At 43.6% G+C, this 20,591-nt stretch overlaps 4 protein-coding genes across 4 annotated transcripts in view; all 4 read left to right on the top strand.

Moving 5' to 3' along the window:
- The window catches only part of LOC309550239 (uncharacterized protein), a gene marked incomplete at both ends in the record, with an annotated part of 1,760,330 nt that overhangs the window by 918,024 nt on the left and 821,715 nt on the right, over positions 1–20,591 (top strand).
- The window catches only part of LOC309548798 (uncharacterized protein), a gene marked incomplete at both ends in the record, with an annotated part of 266,454 nt that overhangs the window by 14,869 nt on the left and 230,994 nt on the right, over positions 1–20,591 (top strand). The gene's annotated exons all lie outside the window — the stretch shown is intronic.
- The window catches only part of LOC309548799 (uncharacterized protein), a gene marked incomplete at its 3' end in the record, with an annotated part of 85,923 nt that overhangs the window by 2,514 nt on the left and 62,818 nt on the right, over positions 1–20,591 (top strand). The gene's annotated exons all lie outside the window — the stretch shown is intronic.
- On the top strand, positions 834–20,048 carry LOC309548800 (uncharacterized protein; the record flags this gene model as incomplete). Its single annotated transcript, XM_082248742.1, has 3 exons — positions 834–864; positions 2,117–3,157; positions 20,011–20,048. 3 exons carry the CDS (start codon positions 834–836, stop codon positions 20,046–20,048), a joined length of 1,110 nt encoding a protein of 369 aa, XP_082104868.1.

Genomic DNA, 20,591 nt, shown 5'->3' on the forward strand with positions numbered 1-20,591 from the left:
TTATAACACTAACGAGTCACATGACACTGGAGAGGGAAAATAGCTAATTGGGCCTAATTTGGACATTGTCACTTAGGGGTGTACTCACTTTTGTTGCCAGCGGCTTAGACATTAATGGCTGTGTGGTGAGTTATTTTGAGGGGACAGCAAATTTACACTGTTATTCAAGCTGTACATTCACTACTTTACATTGTACCAAAGTGTCATTTCTTCAGTGTTGTCACATGAAAAGATAGAATAAAATATTTACACAAATGTGAGGGGTGTACTTACTTTTGTCAGATACTGTATACACATAATATGGATTCTCTTATTTACGCTCATTTCATACCAGCTGGACATTTTATATCTGATGAAAAAATCAAACGAAAATGAAAATAAATTTCTTCCCCCAAATCTGTAGACAATAAGTGGGAAATAATAATCCAATCTGTGCGATATCACCGCGCCGTGTAACAATCAGACTTACAATTCAAAAATATGAAATCTATTAAACAGTGTCAGGAAATGAATAAATAGTAATGTGATCGTCCAATAAGAGGATAGAAATGTGTGTCATGTGACACGTGTCATCAGTCAGGGCCAATATAAATGATAAAGTGCGAGTGCAGAAATTGCAGATGAGAAAGGTGCTGGTGGTCACTTCCACTCACCTTACCATCTGACTCCTGTGTTACCAGCGAGTCCCACAGATCCCTTCCCCCTCTAGGGATATTGCTCACTCCTCTCCTCCTTCCTCTTCCTCCACAGTATATATGGGGGGGGGAGGGTAGAAAATAACACCCCCTCTAGTGCTCTCCGTCTATCTGCTTTATTCAACATTAAAATCCAAGATGATAGAATTACAAAGCCGGGACCTGAGCAGTGCGGACTAAACAAGCTTCACAATGAGATCCTTCACTCAGATACCCCTTCCCTGGGATGTCCCTGCGCAGGCTCCGCCCATATTTTCTATCCCCCCCCATATATACCGTGGAGGAAGAGGAAGACTTATTGTCTACAGATTTGGGTGAAGAAATTTATTTTCATTTTCTTTTGGGCTGCATTTTATTTGATTTTTTATTTGTTTTTGTGTTTAGTGAAAGAAACTTTCTGAATGTAAGCTGCCATTGGGTGAATGTTTCTGTGAATATTTATACACCATTCTTTACACTACATGATTGCACCGATTTATGCTTTATTTTATATCACATTTATATCTGATGATCTGATTGGAGGACAGACTTTTACATGGTGATAATAATGTGATAACATCCTCCAACTTTGGAACCTTAAACAGAAAGTGATAATGAGGGAGGAGTCAGTAACCCAATGATGGTGGTCTTCAGGATTAGTCCAGTCTTCATCTTGGTTGTTCTCCCCCCATCCTCACTCTCTGACCTCTGGTGGGGCTCAGCCCCGGTGTTATTCATGACTAAATCATGGACTAAATAAGGAAGTCCACCACTTCTTGTGTTGGGAAGATGGCAATGAGTGATAGAGGGGGAGGGGACGCTCGTCCTATAATCCCCTCATCACTGTCACTCCTATAAAAGACAGTTCTCGTTGTTTCCTCACTCTCTGGCTAAGGTCCATGAATAAAGAAATGAACTGGTAGGAGATCAGAGGTCCCATTTACTAGTTACCTTGAGGGGGGAATTGTAAGATCCTCAGAGACAAAGCTGTCTGATGTGGGCGGAGTCCTGGTTTAGGGGAACCAATCTGCTGATGTCTAGTAATGATCTTTTTATTTCTATTTTAGTAGATGGACGGGAGATGAGGAAAACCTCAGAGGATTGTCTCACTTTGTCTCCAGACTGTAAATTAGAAGATGAGGACATCACACAGTATAGTCTAGGAGAAAACCCGGCTACCTCAAATGTCCATCCGGCACCACACAGTGTAGACGGACCATCGTATTCCTCATATCCTGAGGAACCTCAGACTGTGAGGGACGGTGCCGGACCATCGTATTTCTCTTATCCTGAGGAACCTCAGACTGTGAGGGACAGTGCCGGACCATCGTATTCCTCTTATCCTGAGGAATCTCAGACTGTGAGGGAGGGTGCTGGACCATCGTATTCCTCTTATCCTGAGGAACCTCAGACTGTGAGGGACGGTGCCGTCCTTCCACCAGATAAGAGGTTCTCCTGTACTGAGTGCGGGAAGTGTTTCAGTTTTAAATCCAAACTTAATGTGCATAAAAAATCTCACACTGGTGAGAAGCCGCATTCCTGTCCTGAGTGTGGGAAATGTTTTTTACAAAAGTCCGCTCTTTCCACACATCAGAGATTGCACACTGGTGAGAAGCCGTATTCCTGTCCTGAGTGCGGGAAATGTTTTTCAGATAAGTCCGCTCATTCCAGACATCAGAGATTCCACACTGGGGAGAAGCCGTATTCCTGTCCTGAGTGTGGGAAATGTTTTTCAGAGCAGTTCAGTCTTTCCAGACATCAGAGATTGCACACTGGTGAGAAGCCGTATTCCTGTCCTGAGTGCGGGAAATGTTTTTCACAGAAGTCATATCTTTCCACACATCAGAGATTGCACACTGGTGAGAAGCTGTATTCCTGTCCTGAGTGTGGGAAATGTTTTTTACAAAAGTCCGCTCTTTCCACACATCAGAGATTGCACACTGGTGAGAAGCCGTATTCCTGTCCTGAGTGTAGGAAATGTTTTTCACAGAAGTCATATCTTTCCAGACATCAGAGATTGCACACTGGTGAGAAACCGTATTCCTGTCCTGAGTGTAGGAAATGTTTTTCAGATAAGTCCGCTCTTTCCAGACATCAGAGATTGCACACTGGTGAGAACTTGTATTCCTGTCCTGAGTGTGGGAAATGCTTTTCACAGAAGTCTGATCTTTCCAACCATCAGAGAGTGCACACTGGTGAGAAGCCGTATTCCTGTCCTGAGTGTGGGAAATGTTTTTCAGATAAGTCCACTCTTTCCAGACATCAGATATTGCACACTGGTGTGAAGCCGTATTCCTGTCCTGAGTGTGGGAAATGTTTTTCAGATAAGTCCTCTCTTTCCAGACATCAGAGATTGCACACTGGTGAAAAACCGTATTCCTGTCCTGAGTGCGGGAAATGTTTTTCACAGAAGTCCCATCTTTCCGAGCATCAGAGATCGCACACTGCTGAGAAGCCGTATTCCTGTCCTGATTGCTGGAAATGTTTTTCAGATAAGTCCGCTCTTTCCAGACATCAGAGATTCCACACTAGGGAGAAGCCGTATTTCTGTCCTGAGTGAGGGAAATGTTTTTCAGAGCAGTTCAGTCTTTCCAGACATCAGAGATTCCACACTGGGGAGAAGCCGTATTCCTGTCCTGAGTGCGGGAAATGTTTTTTAGATAAGTCCTCTCTTTCCAGACATCAGAGATTGCACACTGGTGAGAACTTGTATTCCTGTCCTGAGTGCGGGAAATGTTTTTCACAGAAGTCATATCTTTCCACACATCAGAGATTGCACACTGGTGAGAAGCCGTATTCCTGTCCTGAGTGTAGGAAATGTTTTGCAGATAAGTCCGCTCTTTCCAGACATCAGAGATTGCACACTGGTGAAAAACCGTATTCCTGTCCTGAGTGCGGGAAATGTTTTTCACAGAAGTCCCATCTTTCCGAGCATCAGAGATCGCACACTGCTGAGAAGCCATATTCCTGTCCTGATTGCTGGAAATGTTTTTCACAGAAGTCCCATCTTTACAGACATCAGAGATCTCACACGGGTGAGAAGCCATTTTCCTGTCCTGAGTGAGGGAAATGTTCCCGCACTGAAGTCCTGTCTTCCTGTACATAAGGGGTCCCACACAACCCTGGAGGTGTATTAGTGCCTTGAGTGCGGGAAATGTCTTCTATATGAATGTTGGTGGACATGTGGGGAAGAAGCACACCCTGATATACACCTCAGATATACTCCATGGCTGATCTTCATCATGTAAGAAACACTTCATAAGGAGATCAGAGATCACCAAAGACATGGATGAAGTGTTGTCCCGTGTTGGCCATTGATAGCAGGAGAAAAATAAAAATGGAGTCCTTACCTTTCATTGGCTGAGTACATTTTGTGCGGGAAGATTTCACAAACACTTACAGATCTGGTTGTTATAAATGTGTTGATGAAATGTGACCCGCATTCCCCCGGTCATGGCGAATTGGGATTTCCTATAATGGTCAGTTCAATCTAGTGGCCAAAATGTGCTTTCCTGACAGATGTCCATGGCCGCATACCTTTGGGTAGCCCCGCCCTCGCCCCCCCCTAAGACCCCACCCCTATAAATGTTCAAAATAAGCCAATGGCTGCATTCCTTTTTTGTCCTCCTCACTTATAGGTCCATTTCTGTATGAAGTTTTCCTACCTATTGGAAGTATTGCTCGGCGGGTCTGGTGCTGGGCAGCTGTGCGGGATGTCAGGAGCTTCCTTTGGTATCCAGAAGTCTTCCAGGATGTCCCGAGTGGTCATTGAGTCCCCAGCTATCAGCGGGGTGGTGTTATGGCACACATATGTAGAGGATCCATGCCTGGAGAGTGGGCCCTGCCACCGGCGGCCATTTGCATTGGCTGGGAGCCCAGCTGCTAGCGGGTGGCCATTAAGTGTTAGACACATGAAATTCGTTTCGGTGCGAATACAAATTCCGACATATTTTTGGTTATTCCTAGATTCGGATGTATCCAAATCTCCAAATGAAATTGTAATGAATTTTGTTGAAATCTGTTAAAATTTGTTTTTGTTTATTGATTTTCTAATGAATTCCAACTTTTCAGAATGATTCGAATTCGGATCAGTCAAAAAAAACAATCGACCGGTGCTAATTCTTTGTGAAGAAATAGCTGGTTGTTAATCAGCAAGCCGGGAAGCCGCCCGCCCGCATCCTTACCAACCATGACTCATCAGCTGTCAGCGGGCTTCCCCACTGACAGATGAATGGAAAGAAAAGAATGCCGGCATTTCCCGGCAATAGAAAAAAATTATGTGCTCCCCCGACCCCCAGTCCATATCAGGCCCTTAGGGGCCATTATTGAAAAAAGGTGATGTAGACAGGTGGCCCCGCCTCTTACCAATGTAAATGCGGAACCTGCAGTAGGCAGAGGGCCTCCATGATGGCGAGAGCGTCTTTTTTTTATTTATTTTTTCGGGTGCGGAAGGCATTGTGATTGATGACGGATCTACATCGGGGGAAGGCTGGCTTTTATTTTTTAAAAAAATAATTTTTTAAAAATTGTGTTTGTATATTTATTGCTTTTTGACACTTTTTTTAGTGAATAGGTACAGGTACTATGGTCCCGATACTCTTTCACATGAGGATCTGGGTTCCCCTGGGGTCCCCTTGGTAAAAGGGGCTTTCAGATTACGATGATCCCCCTGTCTGCAGACCCCCACAACCCCAGGCCACGGTTGTGGGAAAGAGGCCATTGTCCCCATCAGCATGGGGACAAGGTGCTTTGGGGTGGGGGGGCAGAACTGCCACAAAACACCCACCCCCACCCCATGGTGAGGGCATGTGGCCTTGTATGGGTTAGAAGGGGGGGGCGCTCGCTTGTCCCCCTTTTCGTGACTTGCCGAACTGCATGCTCAGGTTAAGATCTGGTATGGATTTTGGGGGGACCCCACGCCATTTATTTTTTTTACATTTTGGCATGGGCCTGGTATAGAGTGGGGGGGAGGGGACCCCAGGTCATTTTTTTAATGAGAGTCCCAACATCCTATCTGTTCAGAGAAATGGAAACTACAGATGTTCACAAGGAACCACTGTCATATGTGTGGACTTTAAGGGCACAGCATGAGACAGATGACAACTCCATGGATTTATCCTAAAATAACATTTATTGATTTATCTAAAACCAGATCTCAATAAAATGAGGAAACTGGCCCCAAACTGAGCTCAGCTCGTACACAGGAGATCAATGTCTCCTACTAATTTCACTCATGTACATCATACATATATAAGGATAAGTTGGTATATACCATAAGGTTCGTGTAGGTATAGATATTTCCTCTCTTCACTTAGATGTAACATTTAGTGACTGCCATGTACTTTATTACTGAATATATCTTATTACTATTATAACAATTTCCTTACTATATGGATTTTTTTGTCTCCGCTTTTTTTGTATACGTGTCTGCATCATATTTGTTACTGATGTCAACATTTGTATCAATTACTGTATGTATAATAAATGACTACGTTCAGATTCTATTTTTGTATATCTTAGTTGATGACCTGCCTCATATAAAGTCCTACGACCTCTTTCTTTTGTTTGCATTAACCATTAGGGAGGGAGTCACGTCACTGTGTTTGCTTCGGATCATATTCCTCTATCTTCGTCTGTTCACTAGTCAACGTGTTTCACACAAGGCTTCTTCAGGACTATGAAGATGTACAGACAGTTTTCTAACAGACTCGATATTAGTGTTTCATAGACATAGAACATAATCTGTATTTATGTACATCATAATAAATACAAACATGGTTTACTAGCACATGGCATTCCTTCCAACCCCCAACAAATTAACCCGACCTGGGGCGGACACAGGGGTAAAATCAGAACAAAATGTATTGTGTATATAGGTATCTGTCCTGAAGGTCCTAGGTACAAGATAAAATATACAGTATCTCACAAAAGTAAGTACACCGCTCACATTTTTGTAAATATTTTATTCTATCTTTTCATGTGACAACACTGAAGAAATGACACTTTGTTACAATGTAAAGTAGTGAGTGTACAGCTTGTATAACAGTGTATATTTGCTGTCCCCTCAAAATAACTCAACACACAGCCATTAATGTCTAAACCGCTGGCAACAAAAGTGAGTACACCCCTAAGTGAAAATGTCCAAATTGGGCCCAATTAGCCATTTTCCCTCCCCGGTGTCATGTGACTCGTTAGTGTTACAAAGTCTCAGGTGTGAATGAGCAGCAGGTGTGGTAAATTTGGTGTTATCGCTCACACTCTCTCATACTGGTCACTGGAAGTTCCACATGGCACCTCATGGCAAAGAACTCTGAGGATTTGAAAAAAAGAATTGTTGCTCTACATAAAGATGGCCTAGGATATAAGAAGATTGCCAAGACATTGAAACTGAGCTGCAGCATGGTGGCCAAGACGATACAGTGTTTTAACGGGACAGGTTTTATTTACAACAGGCCTCGCCATGGGGGACCAAAGAAGTTGAGTGCACGTGCTCAGCCTCCTTGCCAGAGGTTGTCTTTGGGAAATAGACGTATGAGTGCTGCCAGCATGGATGCAGAGGTAAAAGGGGTGGGGGGGGGGGTCAGCCTGTCAGTGCTCAGACCATACGCCGCACACTGCATCAAATTGGTCTGCATGGCTGTCATCCCAGAAGGAAACCTCTTCTAAAGATGATGCACAAGAAAGCCTACAAATAGTTTGCTGAAGACAAGCAGACTAAGGGCATGGATTACCGGAGCCATGTCCTGTGGTCTCATGAGACTAAGATAAACCTAGGTTAAGATGGTGTCAAGCATGTGTGGCGGCAACCAGGTGAGGAGTACAAAGACAAGTGTGTCTTGCCTACAGTCAAGCATGGTGGTGGGAGTGTCATGGTCTGGGGCTGCATGAGTGCTGTCGGCACTGGGGAGCTACAGTTTATTGAGGGAACCATGAATGCCAACATGTACTGTGACATACTGAAGCAGAGTATGATCCCCTCCCTTCGAAAACTGGGCCATAGGGCAGTATTCCAACATGATAACAACCCCAAGCACACCTCCAAGATGACCATTGCCTTGCTAGAGAAGCTGAGGATGAAGGTGATAAACTGGCCAAGCATGTCTCCACACCTAAACCCTATTGAGCATCTGTGGGGCATCCTCAAATGGAAGGTGGAGGAGCGCAAGTTCTCTAACATCCACCAGCTCCGTGACGTCATCATGGAGGAGTGGAAGAGGACTCCAGTGGCAACCTGTGAAGCTCTGGTGAACTCCATGCCCAAGAGGGTTAAGGTAGTGCTGGAAAATAATGGTTGCCACACAAAATATTTACACTTTGGGCCCAATTTGGACATTGGTGGAGGACCTACTGTTGCTGGGGGGGAGTCTTAAATTTCTGGGGGGTCAGTTGTTGCTGGGAGGGGGTCTGTTGTTGCTTGCTGACAGGAAGTCTATTGATGCTGGCTGTGGGGAGACCTGTTGTTGCAGCCAGGAGTCTATTGTTGCTAGGGGAGGAATTTTGTTACGTGTGGTCCATTGTTAGGGGATCTATTGTTACTAGCCACAGGGGATCTATTTTACTGTTTTTCTTGTTATCAATCATTAGCAAATTCCACAAATTACGTAGCACCACAAAATGATACCTTGTTCTGTATTGTCTAAAAGAGCAGTACTGGGAGGTGGGTAGGGGATGGAACCAAGAAATGGTGCTTGAAGGTGGGTAGAGGATGGAACCAAGGAATGGAATGGTGCTTGGAGGTGGGTACAGGGTGGAACCAAGGAATGGTGCTCGGAGGTGGGTAGGGGTTGGAACCAAGGAATGGTGCTCGGAGGTGGGTAGGGGGTGGAACAAAGGAATGATGCTCAGAGGTGGATAGGGGCAGACAAAGGGGTATTCCTGCACCTATTCTCTGAGAAAACAAGCCCTGATAATGAGTCACCTATTTGCTTGAATGTGGCCTTCATGAGTTATGATGTGGATCCTGGAGGTGCTGATATGAGGAATAAGGAACAAACTAGGTCTCATAACACATACAAAACCTAACATAAAATGTATTTTTAAGAAAAGCAGATAAAATTACAATTCCTATCAATCCCTTCTGAATTCCCTGACCTCTCCCTCCAACTGCCTAATCTTAGTTTAAATATATATATTTTTCTAGTTCATATTTCTCCTGAATTATGTATCCCATTTACTTCTGCAGAAAAATCTCACTTTGCTTTGTCAAGTCTAAAATATACAAAATATTAAAAAAATAAAAATGTGACAAAACGAACCTAAAAATCAAAAAGTCTAAAAAAAAATTATGTGTTGGTCTAACAGTGTATGAATGCCAAGTCTTTTGTTGACTCCTCCTTTGACAACTAGTCCTCCATAAGACTCCACTGCAACACCTAAGAACTCATACAATGTTCATACATAATATTCTTCTCTTCAGGACCATCGTAGTCCACATGACAAGAAACTTCCGGTAGGTGTGCAGATCCTTTTGCAATCATAGCAAACTGAGCTTTATCTTTTCTAGACAGCTGACATGACAAGTATCAAAGTTGTTCAGATATTAAAAGGCTTTTTTAACCACTTGCCGACCGCCGCACGACTATCTACGTCGGCGGTCAGCCCCTCACAGGCAAACTAACGTAGGTCTACGTCGCTTGCTTGTGAGGGTCTAGGGAGCGAGCGCGCGCCCCTGGAGGCGCGCTCCCACTCCCGCGTGGTCATGGACCCCCCCCCCGTGCGTATGACCGGCGGACCCGATGTCCGCCGGTCACTCGGTGATCAGCGGGGGAGAGGGAGAAAGTCAGGCGGCTTGTGTAAACAAGCTGCCTGTCATTCTCCCCTGTGTATGAATGATGATCATACGGTTCTACTATGTAGAACCGTTGATCACCGTTCATACAGCTGAAGTCACAGCCAATCACAGTAGAAAGCACGCCCCTAGGGACACACATAGCCCCTCCCTTTCAAAAAAAACCCCTTCACTGCCAGTGTATTTTTACTGTAACAGTGCATATGTATAGCACTGATTACTGTAGAAATGTCACTGGTAACCCCAAAAGTGTCAAAAATGTCAGTCAAGGGTCCGATCTGTCCGCTGCAATGTCGCAGTACCGCAAAAAAAAATCGCAGTTCGCCGCCATTAAAAAAAAACAACAAAAATGACAAAAATCTTTCCCTTTGTTAGTAAACGCGATAACTTTTGCGCAAACCAATCAAAATACGCTTTTTGCGATTTTTTTTTACCAAACATAGGTAGCATAAAATAGGTAGCCGAAAATGTTAAAAAATTTTGATTTTTACATTTTTTGGGGGGGGGAATTTCATATAAAAAAATGTGAAAAATATTGCTATTTTTGCTAAATTTACGCTCTTTTTTGTTTATAGCGCATGATCAAAAAATCGCACAGGTGATCAAATACCACCAAAAGAAAGCTCTGTTTGTGGGAAAAAAAGGACGCCAAATTCATTTAGATACAGCGTCGCACGACCGCGCAATTGTCCATTAAAGTCACGCAGTGCCGAATCGCAAAATACCCCCTGGTCAAGAAGGGGGTAAAATCTTCCGGGGCTTAAGTGGTTAAAGTGCTCTTCTCCATCAATGCTGTTTGTGGTGATGTCATAACGTGCAGGAATGAAGGAGGGTATTTTTTTTTGAAGATGGCGTCACTCAGATTGTTAGTCCAACATTAGATCATTAACAAAAAAAATGCCCATAAAGCCGTTGAGTTTTTTTTTTTTTCTGCTGAAGTAAATCTATGTTGTGAAGGGTAATAAGACCTAGAAGAAAAGAAAACCAAAATGTCTTAATACAAAAGGGAATCATTCTCATTTCATATAATGCGTTATTCAACCACCATCCACACTAAACTGTGTACACTATCCTGAATTCAAAGAAAAAACACTTATTATGAACAATAGGCTGTCTCAAAAGGGGGCCTTTCACCTATGGCTAGGATCAACAACCCTACAGTAGATCAGGAACATGTAAGTACAGAGACAAAAACTTGGATAGCACAGAATACAAGATTTACAAGAATGGCAGGAGTATAGTGCAGCACTGGGCTTCTGGTCTTACAGGAAGGCAGTAAAATAAATGCTAGTAAGAACCACTTGCAGCACTGGGGTTCAGGGCTCACAGGAAGGCAGGTCATTTTAAGACAGGAAGGATAAATAATAGCACTATCTGGGGAGAACACAGCATGTCCACACATGCAACAATGGTGAGGGCCCTTGGAAGGGTTGAGGTGCAAAGTCTCAAGAACTGCCTTGTCTTCTTCAAAGGTGGAGATGGGTTAACTTCCAGCCAGTTCCCAGGTTGCAGTCCTCTTACTCACCCAAGCAGGCAGCTACCTAGAATGAAAGGCCAATAGACAACAGAGAATCCCTTGCATGGCTAAGGTGCTGGGATCACTAAACAGTAGGGAGTAAAATTCAAGCTGTCTTGTGTACATGGACACACAGAGACACACAAAACAGCTAGAAGTGAGTACCCATGCAAACAGAAATTTATAAGAGATGGTACAGTTGCCCAGTGACACCAAACAGGAAATTGAAACCAAACAGGTTTGAAATAGACTTGGCGACACAAAGGCTTGTGTCACGTACCTGGGAGGAGTCTGAGTTAACGAGGTCGGCCTCTCTTATATCTCCGGCCCAGACCCCACTGAAGGTGAGACAGAGGGTGTCAAAGGCCAGGAGGGACACGAGTGCCTGTGGTTGTTGATGGATCAGGATAGGCTGCTTGTCCGGATCCTGGAAACTGGAACATGCAATGCTGTATGGAACATGTGCAGCAGATAGCCAGGCAAGCACTCGGGTAGTTCTGAGAGACAAGGTTTGAGACAGAGTCAGAGTAGTAGGAAAGCCAGGGTCATCAACAGGCGGTGCAGCAGGGTACCAAATCGTAAGCAGAGCCAAAGTCAGGGACGGAGCCGGGTCAGGTTTAGCAGAGAGGCAGAAGCAGAATCCAAGTCCAAGTTCAGAACAAGCCAGGTCAGCAACAGGGAAGCATACAGGTATCATCAGGTCACAGGAAACAGCTGAAGATCAGTCAGCACAGGAAACAGGATTGAACTTCCTTTAAATAACCTGTCTGGCGACACGCCCATTAGTCATTCTTCTGGGAATAGCCTGTGCACGGCCACGCCCCAGACGTCTCACAGGGATTCCCTGACATTGCCCCCCCCCTTAAGGGCAGCCTCCGGATGCCCAACATAGACCGTTTTTTTCAGGATGTTGAAGAAGGTAGGCTCGTAACAATCGAGGAGCATGGACGTTTGAAGCAGGTTCCCAGGAATTATCCTCAGGGCCATAGCCCTTACACTTGATAAGAAGCTGTGTCCGACCACCCCTTCTTCTACAGTCCAGAATAGACTCCACCTCAAGTTCTTCATTACCTTCGATCAAAAGGGGAGCAGGAACTTCAGATCCACGATCTGGGAAGGGGTTGGGAACTGCTGACTTCAGTAAAGAAACATGGAATACGGGATGGATCTTCAGATTACCAGGTAAGATTAATTCGAATGCGACAGAATTGATCTTCTTCCTGATAGGAAATGGACCTAGGTATCTTGGGCCAAGCTTTTTTGAGGGACACTTTAATCTCAGGTTTGCTGTAGATAGCCAGACCTTATCCCCCGGTTTTAAATTCAAATTCCCTCTCCTTCTTCTATCAAAAATTTTTTTATTACCAGCCTGTGCCTTCAAAATGGTTTCCCGCAAAAGCTGACTGTTGGCATTAAGAAAATTTAGTCTTTCTTGTACAGCTGGTACAGCAGATTCCATAGGTAACTCAGGTAGGAAGGAGGGGTGATATCCATAATTGGCATAGAAAGGAGACTGCTTGGTGGCGGAATGGACGGAGTTATTATAAGCAAATTCCGCTAAAGGGAGTCGTAACACCCAGTCGTCTTGAGAAAAAGAAGAGAAGCACCTTAAATATTGTTCAAGAGTTTGGTTTGTCCTCTCGGTCTGTCCGTTTGTTTGTGGGTGGTAGGCAGAAGACAAACAAAGTTCAATGTTTAATGCTTCACATAAAGCTTTCCAAAACTTGGAAGTGAACTGCACCCCACGATCAGAGACAATGCTGGCTGGAATGCCATGCAATCTCACCACTTCTTTGATAAACGTGGAGGCAGTTTCGGAGGCAGAGGGAGTTCCTTTCAGAGGTATAAAGTGTGCCATCTTGGAAAAACGATCAACTACGACAAAGATAGTGGTAAACCCTTCAGATGGAGGAAGTTCCACAATAAAGTCCATAGAGATCATACTCCATGGTTTTTCAGGTACGGGGAGGGATTCCAACAGGCCCCAGGTCTTGGCCCGATCAGACTTGTTTCTGAGACACACAGAGCAGGATCTGACATAGTTTTTACAGTCCTTTAACCAATCTGGCCACCAAAAGGAACGGGAGACCAAATCAGAGGTTTTATGGATACCAAAGTGTCCAGCCAGAAGATGATCATGACACTTCTTAAGAATGGTGACCCTCAGTTGTTCAGGAATAAAAATTTGTTCCTTGTGGAAATAAAGTCCATCCCTCTGCTGGAGATGCAAGTTCAGAGGAGGTGGGGAGTTTGCAACTGTCCCCTTGATCTGTGACATCAAGTCTGTTTGCAAGAGTAGGAAATTCTTAGCTGGCAAGATGGTGTCAGGTTCAGGAGGTGGAGCTGGTTCAGGAAACATGCGAGAAAGGGCATCAGGTTTGCAATTCTTAGAGCCCGGACGAAAAGTTATATGGAACACAAATCGAGAGAAGAAAAGTGCCCATCTTGCCTGTCGAGGTCTTAATCGTTTCGCGGTTCTTAAATATTCTAAGTTCTTATGGTCTGTAAAAATAAGGATAGGGTGTGCAGCCACCTCCAGTAGGTAGCGCCATTCCTCCAGGGCAGCCTTTATGGCTAACAGTTCACGATCTCCTACGTCATAGTTCCTCTCAGAGGAGCTTAATTTTCTGGAGAAAGGCAATAGGGTAGAGTAGGGACTTGGCTCCTTGTCGTTGGGATAGTATAGCCCCGACCGCATTTTCAGAGGCATCCACTTCAAGTACATAGGTTAAAGCGGGATCTGGGTGTTTTAAAATGGGAGCAGAAGTAAACAGAGTCTTTAATAGTTCAAAGGCGGCTTGAGCCTCTGGATTCCATTTGAATGGGGTAAACTGTTTGGTCAGCTGTGTGATGGGGGATATGATGCCAGAAAAGTTCTTTATAAACTTCCTGTAAAAATTAGCGAACCCACAAAGCACTGTACTGCTTTTTTGTCCTCAGGGGCAGGCCATTCCAGTACGGCAGATACCTTTTGCGGGTCCATAGCAATGCCATCCGCAGAGATAATGAGTCCCAGAAATTGGATAACCTGTTTTTCGAACTCACATTTCTCCGCCTTTGCGTAAAGACGGTGTTGGCGAAGTCTGTCCAGTACCTTCTTTACATGGTTTCTGTGTAGGTCGAGAGAACTGGAAAATACAAGGATATCATCCAAGTATACGATGATAAACAAATCAAGATAGTCCCGAAATATATCATTAACAAGATGTTGGAATGTGGCTGGGGCATTACAAAGACCGAATGGCATGACCAGATATTCGAAATGCCCAAAGCGCGTTCAAAACGCGGTTTTCCATTCGTCTCCTTCACGAATTCTGACTAGGTTGTAGGCACCCCTCAAATCAAGTTTGGAGAACACCTGTGCCCCTCGTAACCTCTGGAAAAGTTTGGGAATTAGGGGAAGAGGATAACGATTCTTGACAGTTATCTTATTGAGATCGCGATAATCCACACAGGGCCTAAGGGTATGGTCCTTTTTCTCAACAAAGAATATGCCCGCTCCTGCGGGTGAAGTGGAGGGTCGGATGAATCCTTTTTCCAGGCTTTCATTAATGTAGTTACGGAGAGTCTCTAATTCGAGCTCAGAGAGAGGGTAGATCCGGCCAAAAGGTATTTCTGCCCCTGGCAACAGTTCAATGGGGCAATCGTATGTACGATGTGGAGGAAGAGAATCAGCGCTCTTTTTATTGAAAACATCCAGGTATTCGTGGTAAACTGTGGGTACCAGTTTCAAGACTTCGGGGTCCGGATGGATACCAAGGAGAGAGGTAACAGTAAGAGACTCCTCAGGAACACAGTGTGCCCGGCAGTAGGGAGAAGAGAAGGAAATTTCACCCGTGAGCCAATTGATGCTAGGGTTATGGGCCTTCAGCCAGGGTATACCAAGAATGACTGGAAACATGGGTGATGTTATAACGTCCAGGCAAAGGAATTCTTGATGACCAGAGGAGGAAGAGCAGAAAATTGGAGCCGTCTCTTGTGTCACTGGACCAGACTTGATACCAGAGCCATCAGCCAGGTGAACAACAAACCCTTGTTTCTTGGCACAGAGAGGTAGATTGTGTTGGGCTGCAAATGTCACATCCACAAAACAGCTACAGGCCCCAGAGTCTATAATAGCAGGAACAGAGATAGTCTTTTCAGGAAGTTTCAGATGGCAAAGCAAGGTGAGATGTGTTTGATTAGACCCGGGTGGATGCATCATAGAAATCCAGTTAGAGGGGGTTCTGCAAGGCCTCACAGGACAAGTCTGAATGTGGTGACCGGCATCGCCACAGTAGAGGCAGAGATTGGAGCGATACCGTCGAAGACGTTCCGATGTGGACAGAGGGGATCTCTGGAAACTCTTTCGTGAAGGGTAGTGAGGTACCTCTGGGGGGTTAATGGTAATGAGAGGAGTATCAGCCCCAAACTCCGGGCGGACCAAAGGAGCCTTGTTAGTTCTTTCGGCTTGCCTCTCACGTAGCCTCCGGTCAATCTGGATGACAAGGTTCACCAGGTCTTCTAAGGCCGTTGGTACCCCCACCTTGGCAAGTTCATCCTTTAGGGCATCAGACAAACCAAGACGGAACTGATGATGGAGGGCCGAATGGTTCCACAGAGTATCGGCACTCCATACACGGAAATCTGTCACATAATCCTCCACAGGCCTTAGGCCTTGCTTTAACTTGCTAAGCTTTGATTCAGCAGTCAGATAACAAAAAGGATCTGCGTATAGCTGGGACATGGCAGAAAAAAAGAGTCCATGGTTGTCAAGGCTGGATCGTGTTGTTCCCGAAGATGGAAAGCCCAGGATTGAGGCTCATCCTGAAGGAGCGAGATAATGAACCCCACCTTGGTATCTTGTGAAGAGAAGGTTCGAGGCAACAGGGAAAAGTATAGTTCACAAGAATTACGAAAAGTCCGAAATTTTCTTCGATTTCCAGAAAAACGTTCAGGAATGGGAACCCGAGGTTCCGGGTGGAAATCCACCGCACAGAATGTGCTGGGCTCGGTCAGAGAAGAGTCATTTTTGCGGGCCGATAATTGATCTTCGATGCAATCCAATTTTCCTTGCAGGCTTTGTACCATGTGGGATAGTGCAGAGATCGATCGGCAAACGTTCTCCAGTGGAGAGACCTCCCTTTCAGACTCCATAGTTGGCTGACTGATACTGTCACGTACCTGGGAGGAGTCTGAGTTGGCGAGGTCGGCCACTCTTATATCTCCGGCCCAGACCCCACTGAAGGTGAGACAGAGGGTGTCAAAGGCCAGGAGGGACACGAGTGCCTGTGGTTGTGTCTGGCGACACGCCCATTAGTCATTCTTCTGGGAATAGCCTGTGCACGGCCACACCCCAGACGTCTCACAGGGATTCCCTGACAGCTTGACTACTAGGAACATTAATATGCAAAGCCTGGGGCAATGAGTCACCTTAGAATGAAAAGAGATGGCCTGGCTGGCCATGTAGCTAATTGAATTAACAACAGGAGGTTTGCCTAGTCCTAAACTTTAAATCTTGTAGGAACAATAGGTAAGAGCAGACCCATATGCAATGGGACTTCATGTACCAGCATACATGCTGATCTTTGTGAATAAATGAGACAGATCTGTAGCAAAACTGAAGATCTGTGTCATAGGCCTAACTTAAAATCTTAGCAATACCAAAGTAACCTTAACAATTTGTAGTAACACTGACATACATTCATTATAATTCTTAGCACACTATAGGTGTAAAATTAGAGCAACAATTTATCCAATTCCATCCTATTCTTCCATCTCACAATATAATAAAAACTTTATAAGACAGGAGATGCTTAATTATCTAAGGAATAGAAACTCATTAATGCCAGAGCTCATATATGTCAGATTAGAACACATCACATATCTGACACCCAATAAATAAGAAATTAGAAACTGCTACAAGCAGTACAACACCAATATTAGCTATATGGGGATGAAACTCATAAAAATTTACATATGTAAACAGTATAATAAACCAGAAGAAAACAATTTGGAACAATACTTCCATTGGTGAATTGTCTTTAAAGGCTGTGATCTGCTTTTGTTCTGAAAGTCTTAAAGAAATCAAACCAGGGCATAAAACTCATCTGAGAAATAAGCATCAAAAAATTTAGTAACAAAACATTATATTTTCCTCCTAAAAATAAAACAAAGGTTATGTATTTAGCATACAGTAAGCATTTTAAACATTTTCTTTCTTAGATGTTTTAACAGTGCACTTTTCTAATACCAAAAATTGTTGACGTCAAATTAATTATTACCACGTGGATTTCTAGTTTTTTAATAGTTTTATTATTATTGTTCACCATGGTTAAAAAAATGAGCAGCTCAAAAATAAACATTAGTAATTTCCCATTTGGCTACAAGAAAGTTATACTTCACCATATTAAACCCATTGGAGCATTCTTCAAAAACTGTTTTTTTCTACAAAAGCAAAGATTATAGTTAATACACATCTGTATATACAATTAACATATTCTTTTGTACTTTCCTCTTAACCACTTTACCACCGGAGGATTTTGCTGTCTTCCGTCCAGGCCACTTTTTGCGATTCGGCACTGTGCAACTTCAACTGACAATTGCGCAGTCGTGCGACGCCGTACCCAAACGAAATTTACGTCCTTTTTTCCCCACAAACAGAGCTTTCTTTTGGTGGTATTTGATCACCTGTGCGATTTTTACTTTTTGCGCTATAAACAAAAAAAGAGCGTTTATTTTGAAAAAATAACAATATTTTTAACATTTTTTTATATGAAATTCCCCCCAAAAAAGATGTAAAAACCAATTTTTTAAAAAATTTTTGGCCAATTTGTTTTATGCTACATATGTTTGGTAAAAAAAATCGCAATAAGCGTATTTTGATTGGTTTGCGCAAAAGTTATTGCGTTTACTAACAAAGGGAAAGATTTCTGTCATTTTTGGTGTTTTTTTTTTAACGCGTAATGGCGGCGATCTGCGATTTTTTTTGCGGGACTGCGACATTGCGGCGGACAGATCGGACCCTTGACTGACATTTTTGACACTTTTGGGGGTACCAGTGACATTACTGCAGTAATCAGTGCTATAAATATGCACTGTTACTGTAAAAATGACACTGGCAGGGAAGGGGTTAATTTTATTGGAGAGGGAGGGGTTAATGTATGCCTGGTGCTTACTGACGTGTAGGGGGGGAGGTGACTGTGTGAGTCATGGACAGATCGGATGTCCAGCTATGCTGAACAGTCCGATCTGTCACTCCCTGTCACTATGGAGATCCGCCCGCTGTGTTTACACACAGCGGGCGGATCTCCAGACTCGATCCCCGACGATCGGGTAAGAGCAGCGGCGATCGCCGCTGCTCCTCCCCTGGCCCGACTCCCGCTGTGAATGAAAACAGCGGGAGCGAGCCTCCGGCGGCGCGCAAGCGCCGCCCAGAAGGGGGAGTGTCTAACAACGTTAATACTACGTCGCTGGACGATAACGAACCACTCTGCCGCAGTAGTATTACTGTGAGCGGTTCTAAAGTGGTTAAAGTTTACTCAGCTCAGTCAATTTCCATGACAATACAGTTGTTTACACTCCCAAGCCTTGCAATTAACCTGTGTCAAAGAAGGGAGGGGGGGTTTCAGTGCCCATGGTGGGCTGAAAGACACCAAAATCTTTTAAAAAGTCAACAGTTACCTCAATTATAAAGTTCAAATTGCTCACGATTTAAGAATAGAAATACAATTTTAGTCCTTAAGGTCACACTTTATACACCAAATATATTTTCTTGCTTCTAAAAGTTGCCATGACAAGCATAGCACTGATTTGTTACCTTTAGTCGTACTTGTGGCAAAGTCACATCACTTTAAAACATAAGTAATAAACACAAAACAAATCATTATGCAACCAGTATTCATTCAGTGTTCTCAAATGTTTTGCTGATACAGCACTTTAGGAACATTATTAAAACTAACACAAAATAACAATCCATGGATCTCACACACCTCTACATGACTAAGTTTGCCCATACACGATACAATTTTCATACAATTTTCTTTAACATGACTTTCAGTTCTAAACTTAAATTTCATTTTTCCCTTGGGATTCACCATACCTTAAGAATTGCCCATTATTCTAAACTCAGAATATAAAGTGAGATTAGCTGAGTTTGAAGGTTTATCTAGGGATGGTGATGTCAGTATTTAGACTTTACTGGCAAACCTGGTTTCCAGCTTATGTGGTTTTCCTGCGTCTTTCTAATCAGGTTTATCTACACCCAATTTATGGTTTGCTTTTAACTATTCTCAGTGGGCAAGTTTTTACCTTCAAGCTCAGCTTAATCTCACATACAATCTACATATACATCTATACAATGGCATGCAATCATATATAGCGACTAAAAATACACTTAAGTGTCTTTACAGCAATATACAATGTTTGGAGGGGAAAATTCACTATCACACACAGTACTGCTTTCTAACCAGGGCATCAGACCCCCTATTATCTTTAGGAATATCAGATTCCTGGGAGGCGCTACAGTAGCGCTTACCGGGTACTGTTAATCCGCTCTGACAGTATAGGGTGGCAATAATAAAAAAATAATTACTCACCCAATACTGTATATGGCGGATCCCGCTTTCTGACACCAAACTGTTAACTCGTTCACGTCAAAGGCAGTTGCAAGATGATTTTCGTTTAGGTCCCAGACCTACGACCCTTCAGTTCTAACTCCCTCGTGCAGTGAATTTTCCCCCCTCTGGCCAGGGGATGTACAGGCATACAGCACTCAAGCTTGATGGAAATAAATCTGGTGTGTTTATTCACAGCTCACACATTTATGGGCCATTTTAGCGGGAAAAAACAGTTTAAACTGGTGTACAATCCATGGGTCAGTTTAACAATAGAATATATCTACTAAGACAATACATGAAAAGGTTTTGTTGTCCCTAACACATTGATGTAAATGTGAGATGTCTTGTGTCTGAAGTTGCTTTTGTGGAAGGGCCTTCCCGTCTATGCTCAGCTGTCTGATGTGTTAATATGTAAGTTCTTATCAATGTGTTCAGGTGTCGTCTGTAATCCATATGCCAAGTCTAACTGTTAAGTGTCCAGAAGGTATGAATGAGATGTGTTTAATATGTAAGTACTTATCAATGTATGACTTGTTAATGTAGAGACCATATTCCATTGTGAGTTGGGCACTAGCTGAAATGTATGTCTCTGGTATCGTGGGATATCAATATTTCATTAAGGCACATTGATACACTCTTTCAGTAATGCCTTAGGATCTATACTGGTATGGACTGGGTAATGCATTAGGATCTATACTGGTATGGACTGGGTAATGCGTTAGGATCTATACTGATATGGACTGGGTAATGTTAGGATCTATACTGGTATGGACTGGGTAATGCGTTAGGGTCTATACTGGTATGGACTGGGTAATGTGTTAGGATCTATACTGGTATGGACTGGGTAATGTGTTAGGATCTATACTAGTATGGACTGGGTAATGTGTTAGGATCTATACTGGTATGGACTGGGTAATGTGTTAGGAAGGAAAGGATGCCACATCATTTGATGGAAATGAAAATTATCACCCTACAGAGGGCTGAACTCAAAGACAACCCAAAAATCAAAGTGAAAA

This window comes from Pelophylax lessonae (assembly GCF_965119305.1).
Source record: "Pelophylax lessonae genome assembly, chromosome: 3".
In the NCBI taxonomy this organism is placed as follows: domain Eukaryota; kingdom Metazoa; phylum Chordata; class Amphibia; order Anura; family Ranidae; genus Pelophylax; species Pelophylax lessonae.